Here is an 8,809-nt window from a genome sequence, read left to right as displayed (position 1 = left end):
CCAGCCATTAGATGGTGGCTTCTCTTTCAATCCATTAAGAAATATTATTTTTTTTTAATAAACAGAGGCAGGTTGAAAGGCCTCATTATGTAGATTTTGTGAAGTGGCCTGCGAAAGTTCAAAATTTGCCACTTCTCATGATTCCTATGCGTCACTAATCGCAATTAGTTGCTGAAGCTCTTCCTCATAAAAAACTTCCTCCTCGGCTTTGAATCGTGATTTATCGGCAATCGATCAGGGAAATTTCACCAATCAATCAATTGCCGAGGTTTGCCACAGTTGATTTGGATATCATATGAAGTTCCAGGACGTTTATGGTAGAGATAGCATCAAACACTTAAAAAGCAGGGGACTGATCAGGTTTGAGGTACCCATAATCGCCGGAATACTCATCTCTTGGTGTCATCCTTTTTTTTTTTTTTTTGAAGAACCCTCACTGAGAACCAGGTCACTTAATGGACTCACCCCCTTGCAAGGTAAACCTCGGATGGGGTCACCGACACCCAAGCCCTTACGCAGCCACCCTTGGTGTGATGATAAACATGATTTATGAAACCTTGGGTGCAATGCTACAAATATCACCATCAGGATATTCCTTCTTCCAGACGAAAAATCCCATGATAAGCTAAAAATTTTCCTTAAATTGATAAAAATCTCAACATAAACAAAATCTCAAATTATAAAAATAAGAAAATGTCACCATTTATCACTGCTAGAATGGATTACCATCTAAGGTTCTTAAGACCAAATCCACTCAAAATCTGAAAGTGTCACTGCCCTGACTAGTTCCATTTGAAAGTCTTCTAACTCGCCAGTTTGCTCAATCCAAAATATATCTGCCACAGGAAGGGCTCTGATAACCACATAGTCCGAAGGTCATACAATATGAAAGAAATTCAATTTATACCCAATTACATCATTTTTTTTCATAATGAGAAACCACTGTAATGGTTCAGATTATGGGTTGAAACGTGCTAAATTAACGAGGATCAGGTGCAATGTAATTGCACACTTTTAGTGTGCTGCTACACCTGATCACCATTCAACATTGCTTGAACCCCACAGCTGACAGTTTGTATCCCAAAGATGGAGGGTGGTCAAGTGCAGCAAATTAAAAGCATGCAATCACATTGCACCTGATCCTCTCTCCACAATGAGCAGTGTAAACCACTATGAATAATCCTCTCCTGCGCACAGGGCATAGTTCCCCGTTTGGCACACCTCGGGTACCAAACTCGAGACATCATTCATCTTGAACACCTCAAGCCAATCTATCTAGCCAAATGTACGGAGCCCTTGTGGGCTACAGAATTCCAGCATTTCACCAAAATTTATCTAGACGCCCAACTGAATTATCTTGAAAATCAATGACAATCCAACTTTTATTTGACTAAACAAAAAAAAAAAGTTTTTCAGATTGTCAAATTTCCATTTTTGCATTTTTCAGAATTAGTGAACCAACTCTAAAAAGCAAGGGATTGCATATAAATGGTTAACATAAATGTCAAAACCAGATCATATAAGGATATCTCACTTACCACCTGTGAGTATCATCTTCATGACAGGAAAATGGTTGTAGAGTTGCAGATAAACAAGATACATACCAAACAGAACCACTATGTGCTCATCTCCTATATAAATTCTTTGGCATCAACTGAGTCCATTCATTGATGTAGCTCACAACAACAAAGACTTGCAATAATTTAACTTTATCAATCGATATCTACTAAGAGAAATATCACAATAACAAGCCCATGATAAATCTAACTGAAAGAGAGAAGAATTGAACACCTTCCACTTAAGTGGTACAACTCCTGGGTCAGAAACTCTACCGTCCAACCAAACTAACAAAAAACTGGAAAGATGGTGAAGGGAAAAAGAGAGAAAAACACTATAAATAATGAACACCTATTTGATGGATGAAGATTGCAGTGATTTCCGAAAAGTGAATTGAGATCTTGCTATCAGAATGAGTTGCGTCTTGGCCTTTCTTCAGCTGTGTTCACTCTGAGGGCCCTCCCATCCAAGCTCTGTCACTCAATAAAAGAAAAGGTTAAACAAAATATAGAGATGGGAAGAGTAGTTACTAATTTTCTTGGGTGCATCACAATGTGTACTCACCTGTCCATCAAGAGCTGCAATCGCGTCTTCAACTTCACTTCTTGATGACATTGTCACAAAGCCAAATCCACGCGACCGTCCACTCTCCCTGTCACAGACAACCCTTGCATCCAAAACTTTCCCATGTTCATTGAACACTTGTTCCAGTCGGGAATCATCAACCTGCCATGGCAGATTCCCAACGTATATCCTAAATGAAGCTTCAAACTCACGAGGAGGACGCTCCGCCCTGGACCCTCTCGGAGATGCCTTGTTAACTGTCAAGAGCCTCCCGTTGAGATCCTGTTTCAGTGCAGAGCTAAGTCTCAGTAGGCAAGTGGAACATAATACAATCTTAAAATTTGACTTGTTTCAACCTACAGTTCCAGAAAGCAAAATACTTCGTTGTGGAAACAATAAAGAGCACATAAAACATGGCCAAGCAACTTCTTTAGCGGGGGTCAGCCAAATTTATAAATCCAGCAGAAAGGGGTAAAGCCCACAATGCTGACCAAACCATGCAATGTTGGGACACCATACCTTTGGTCTATTAGAATAAATGAAGATCAAAGAACAAAGAGTCAGCAAACCCCTAGAAAGATAAAGTTACAAAAATGACATCTAGTAGAAAAACAAGAATCTATTAGCTAAGATATTCCTTGTACAGGCCAACCCTCTAAGGTCGTCAGATGTTGAAGTAAGCCATCAGCTAACAATACTATCCTCTTTCAATCTCCATGCAATGATTCGCCTGATTAGTGACTAATCTGCGACTCATGATGGTGATGATACAATACATGCCCTAGTTGGACCTTACAGAACACCTAAAATCATACAAATTTACACCTCGCAATCCAGTTGATTCTAGAAACAATCATAACTATCAATCCAAGTGATAGACAGACAGATGCTTATGTTTAACATGGCAGGCAGATGGGCAAAAATAGTAACATAACAATTTTTTTCTCGATAAGCAGTAACATAACAATTTATCTGCACTAAATCCATGGATTCTATGGTAAATTCATTGTCATGAATCTTGAATAATTTCAAAATAACTGAAGTCCTGTTGCATGATCTTTCATTGAGATTAAAGACATTTATCACAGAACCATGAAAGTAAAAGTATATTTCAGTATAGACTATAGAGGTCATGGTTTCGAGCCCGACTTGTAGCATCAAGGTGATTAACTCTCTAGAAAGTAACTCATGCTTATTAGCTATACACTATGTCACATGGGGTGCGGGTGCGGGTGTGGGGATGCGGCATTTTAAAAAAACTTGGGTGCGGGGGTGCGGGAGGGCGAAAATATATACAAATTTGAAGTTTTAACAGTTAACAACAGTAACACTAATGAAATAAAAAACAATTATCGTGAGTACATTTTAAAAAACAAAAATTATATATATGCTAAAATTCATCATCATTAACCAACCTTAATCGAGTTTCAAAGCTTCATTAAGCTCTACTGGTCTGAGCCGAGTTTAATAGTTTAATCGAGCACTGCTAGATGCATATATGGTTTTAATTTTTTGCTATTGAATCAGACAAATATCAGGATTTGATGGATATCTGATTACATGTAAAATAACAAAATAAGGTACGGACACCGGTCCAAACGGGGCGAGACCCCATCTTCCCCCTGGCCAGGACATATATTCTTGGTTTTCCATCCGATTCTTTTAGTTATTCTCTCCTAGATATGTAACTGAGCTACTTTTGAATGGTAACCAAGCTGGTCATCCCTAAAGAAAGGCTGTATTGTCCATGATCATTACATCCTGCACCAAAATTTGGCAGCTCATTGACTTTAGATATTTTGTATTAATTTTTCTAGTACGTAACCTCCAGCCCAGCGCATATCTCGGAAGGAAATCAAAATCTGATTTAATATTTGCAGACAGGTACAGTGGACTGCAATCTGTACGGGCCAACATGGGCATCATTACCCTTTCGCCTTCATTAACCCTCTATTTTAACAGAATGATTGTTCTCTCTTCAATTTTCAGGGTACAGTATAGTTGTTCTCTGAGACCATCCAAATTTTCATGAAAAGTTAAGCTCTCATCAACTACGAAAGGTGTCAGATCTTCAGTAAAAGGTGAGAATGATGAAAAAAGCCACCAGGTGCAGTATCAATGCATTGCCTTATTCACTCCCCATCAAAATTGCGGTGAGGACCAGCATCGAGGTATCTCCCGACTGCAATCCCCTCCGCAGAATTCGATGAGGATCATTTTCCTTCGACCACGAAGCAACTCAAGAGACAGAAGAAGCTCGGCGAGTCACACTTGCATATAGAAGGAATCGATCTCTTCACCGTTGTCAATCGATTCTTGTTGAACCAGGCACCTTAGCAGGTTTAGCCTGCGCTTGACCCAGAGAAACGATTCGGAGAAGAGACTCCTTGGTAGTTGGCTACGGCATGTGGTTGCCGTAAAGAAAGTTGAAGAGTTGTGTCTCGAAACTCGCCACGTTGACAAACCAGTTCCTAAGTTTTCTGGCTGTCATGCCCATTTCAGCGGGCCTCTTTTTTTCAAGTACAAAAGTTAGACATAAATGACCCTGGGTGTGTTGACCGCACCCAGGGTCGGGTTGACCGCATCGGGTGTCGCACCCGCATCGCATCGACGCGGGTGCGGCACCTGGTTGGCCGAATCCCTGTGACATAGGTACATCAAGGCGATTAACTCTCTAGAAAGTAACTCATGTTTATTAGCTAGACTTGTAGCATGTAACAAATGAATTAATGGGTATTCTACACAAACTTACTAAAACACCATAGCTGGCAAGTGGTAACCATTCAACAAGGTGAGACATAACTGTTATATTATCCAAATCCTTGACAAGTTATCAACATCAATCCTTTAAAAAGCTTGTAGATGTTATCCCAGAAACTGCTTTGGGCCCAGTTTGCCCTCTATGATTATGGAAACAGTACACATAGTTGAAATCATTCTACAACAAGACACATAACAATTCCAGTTTCCTTTATCAGACTATATAAAAGAAAAGAAGATTTTTTTTTACTAACTTAAGGAATATAAGAAAAGTAGAACACAGCCTCCATTTAATAATAACAAAATAAATTGTTTCTTTTGGATTATATGCAGTTAATGATTAAGAAAAAGCACAAAAACAAGATGTATCATCCCACTAAGATCAAGTGTTTTTGTATTTTACTTTATATAGATGAGAATAGATTGAAATGCAAATCATATTTCGATGAAAACAAACAGCGGCAGAGAACCTTCAACATTGGAAAATCATTTGGAGAATCATAAAGGGATCTAGTTTTTCTGTTTCCATGCTCCAGAAGGGGATGGGCAAAATCAATGGGACGTTAATTTGTTCAATGTCCCACGGTGATCTTTTCTCCTTTTCTGTGTGATGCTTGCAAAATCTTTTTTTTCGACAGAGAAAGCTGGGGTTAGGCAGACCCCTACTAGCTATACAACTATACCATTGGGATTCAAACTTGCAACGTCCTAACACAAGGTGATGTGCACTAACTACTCCTGTCAGACAAGCGGAGCCCCCGTTGGTGATGCTTGAAAAATCTTAACATGAAGAAAGAAGGCTCATATTTTTTCCTCTTGAAAATAAAGCCACCACACATTCTTCACCAAATGGTAATAATCTTCACTTAAAAGTATAACTTGTTATCTAACATCATACTCATTTTATCCCAGTAATATGTCCCATACATAGTAGTATTCTTACTGAAGAACTCCACAGAAACAGCCATGTCATATATCCTATAAAAGTATCTTGAGAAATAAATGCAATTTTTTTATGGTCAAAAGTAACACCTGAATCATGATTCCTCTGATTCAAATAAGCCAAAGGATTTCTCAAGCAATCTATGAAGTATAGATAGTGGCCTGATCAGAATACAATCGGATATAGGCTGACGAGGGAGAGTCAGACCTGAATGATCCTAAGAGTTGATCCATGTCATAATGAGATACATAGATCGAGCCCCTTGTGAAGTTGCAGGGCCAAAAAGAAAACAGAAAGGAAAAAGACATCCACCCAGATCTTGGTTTAGAGTCTGTAACATTCATCAATCATCACCATTTCTGGAATGAGAATGCAAAATTCACTACACCAATGTTATATGAAATCTGAAGAATCAAAAGTAAAAAAATATGCAGAGAGCAAAACAGCTTGAAGCAAAATGAGGACAAAGCTTCCCATCTCTTAATGATATCCTGTGTTTGAGTTGGCTGGTGAACATTTTATAAGAATACGAAAAGTCAAATTCAAAAAATTTAAAAAAATAGTTCTGAGACATATCATTATGACCAATCACAAAATTAAATACTTTTTGGTGCTTCTCCAAGTGGAAACTGAAAATGCATATTTTCATATTACAGTTGCATGAAAATGCTTTCGAGCTCTGTAAAATCTAAAATCAGTTCTAAAGGCATGACCAAAAAGGTAGTTCCAAAAAATCTGGTTAACCAAAAGAGCTTTACTCCATAAGAGCATTTTCAGAAATTTTTTGGCAGAAAGCCATATAGACTGGCCTCCTTTTCCTAGCTTGTAACTTGTATAGCCATCTAGGAATCAATTAAAATTTTATAAAGTAACTGTAGAAAACCACTCTTAAAGCAATGTTTGAACCAAATGATTTGATTTGCACATAACACAAAGTTATATTTGCTTCAAAAAAGAGAAAAAAAAAACAAACAGAGCTATACTAAAGTCAGAGAACTGCTTGAGACACCAAACTTCTGCGAGTACACCGAGTTTAACAGGTAGATACACACTCAATCAAATATAACTGAATGAAATTGGAAGAAGCAGAAAATCACAATCTGCGAATTGTAAATGCTCTCACTTGTGGATTCATGCTAAATCAATCCATTCTAGGGCACAGCAAAAACACAGATATTTTGTGAAAACAAAGACACATCTAAAAAGCAGTAAACGTGGAATGAGAACCCATATATAATAGGAAAGGAACCCATCTTACCATGTTTTTCATCCAACAATTTTTTTACAAACTCTACAATGTTACTAAGAATGGAGAATGTTTGACACATTTGAGAAATCTGGACTAGCAACTATTACCTACATAGTAACTTCTACACACCAAACAAAAAGGAAAGCATGGAAAATCATTTCAATTTTCAAAGTTAAATTTACAGCAAACCAAGCCAATTTTCTAGATGCTACAAACTATAAGTCATAGCTGCAAGCTCGCTTAAATAGCCAGAAAAAAGTAAACTAATAATAAACATGCCTCTAACCTTATTGAATAAAAAACCCAAGTGCGATAAGTGGAACATTACAGAAAAAATACATAAAATTTCACTAGAATTGCATACTCGCAAAAAAGAATTCGAAAGAACAAAATATGCCAATGCCGAATTTACGTTCCATGAAATGCGATGACCGATGCAACATCATTCTAATATGCTCCACTGAAAGAATATATAACTGAGTTAACAGAAAGAATGAACTATGAACTCACATAACGGTGAAACATCTCCACCGCCTTCTCTGCTTCTTCAACCGTACTCATAGTAACGAAGCCGAAGCCGCGACTCTGATCCGTTTCTCTGTTGTAAACGACCTACAGAATGAGGCAAACAAACCACAATAAGCACGGAACTTGGCATGCATAAACCAAAACCTTGAAGGAACACCAATACCATCTTCTTTTCTCATCTCCTTTCATTTTTTTTTGGAAGAAAAGAGCTGACGGTAACAAAGAACATCGAAATTTAGTGAAAAACAAGGTACCCACAAGTACACCATATCTCAGCCCACTTACCTCTGCAACTTCCACAATCCCAGCCGTATCGAAGATCTGCGCGAGCTTCTCGCTGTCAATATCGTACGTCAAGTTACCCACGAAAAGCTTCGCCTCTTCGGGAGGCTCCTGGTAAGGCTCCTCCTCGAACCCACCATCCTCACCCGACTCCCCCTCAAACCCGACCTCCTCTCCTTCGAAATCTCTGCTCCCGGATTCGTTCCCGCCCTCCCAATCGGAGACGAGAGCTTTCGCCTCCTTCCCATCTTCCCCCCACTCGAACCCCTCCTCCACCTGGGCGACCTCTTCCTGCTGAGCCCAGCCAGAGGTCCTGGCGACAAACCCCACCCCATGTTTCTTCACCTTCTTCAAGGAAACAAGTGAAGAGGGCGAGGATAACTGGACCTTAAGGGCGGTGAAACGGAGAGAAGAGGAGAAATGACGAAGTGGGTGGTGGTAATTCTTGCTGGTGAGGAAGGTGGGGAGGGATGTGAGGCAGCCATCGGCCATTGAGAGGGATTTGATGTCGGAAATGGCGGACATGGTGATGGTGGTGACGAGGGGGGAAGGAGATGGATTGTTCTTGTGTGGGAAGAGAGAGGGAAAGAGGAGGAAGAGATGTGGGAGAGGAGGAGAGATATTTTGGGAGAGAGTGAAGAGGAGGAGGAGGGAGAGGAGGGTGAAGAGGATAAGGGGAAAATGAGACAAAAGTGCTGAAAGAGGTGGGCAAGGTACCGACCCGGATATTTTAGTTTTGGATATACCGGGTTTTGAGAGTGTCCAGGATGAAGATCAGGTGCAATGTGACCCAACCAGAGCAGCATATCAATACATCAATCACAAAACTTTCAAAAACTAAAACCACTCTTTGTGGTTTGTCCTTTCAGATTCTCTCAACTTGGAGGCTCACCCATCTTCGCTAGATTCTTCACAATGTAGTTCTG

At 39.5% G+C, this 8,809-nt stretch overlaps 1 protein-coding gene across 1 annotated transcript; it reads right to left on the bottom strand.

Moving 5' to 3' along the window:
• Positions 1 to 1,693: 1,693 nt before the first annotated feature.
• Positions 1,694 to 8,535, bottom strand: LOC149833194 (28 kDa ribonucleoprotein, chloroplastic-like). Its single transcript, XM_090014974.1, has 4 exons — positions 7,887 to 8,535; positions 7,584 to 7,685; positions 2,122 to 2,403; positions 1,694 to 2,030 (listed from the first exon to the last, which is right to left on the bottom strand). Exons 1-4 carry the CDS (start codon positions 8,406 to 8,408, stop codon positions 1,965 to 1,967), a joined length of 972 nt encoding a protein of 323 aa, XP_089871100.1. The 5' UTR covers positions 8,409 to 8,535; the 3' UTR covers positions 1,694 to 1,964.
• Positions 8,536 to 8,809: the final 274 nt, after the last annotated feature.

Source organism: Nuphar pumila, chromosome 7 (assembly GCF_984573655.1).
Source record: "Nuphar pumila chromosome 7, dmNupPumi1.hap1.1, whole genome shotgun sequence".
Classification (NCBI taxonomy): domain Eukaryota; kingdom Viridiplantae; phylum Streptophyta; class Magnoliopsida; order Nymphaeales; family Nymphaeaceae; genus Nuphar; species Nuphar pumila.
Note: the sequence above shows the minus strand (reverse complement) of the source record. Positions and strands in the feature narration are given on the sequence as shown.

What these genes read in the sequence shown, in the direction of transcription:
- LOC149833194 (XM_090014974.1), bottom strand. Translation starts at nt 8,408, where the DNA reads ATGTCCGCCATTTCCGACATCAAATCCCTCTCAATGGCCGATGGCTGC. An exon ending in GGATTGTGGAAGTTGCAGAG is followed by an intron (nt 7,686 to 7,886) that starts GTAAGTGGGCTG and finishes CTCATTCTGTAG; the next exon opens with GTCGTTTACAACAGAGAAAC. An exon ending in TGGAGATGTTTCACCGTTAT is followed by an intron (nt 2,404 to 7,583) that starts GTGAGTTCATAG and finishes GCACTGAAACAG; the next exon opens with GATCTCAACGGGAGGCTCTT.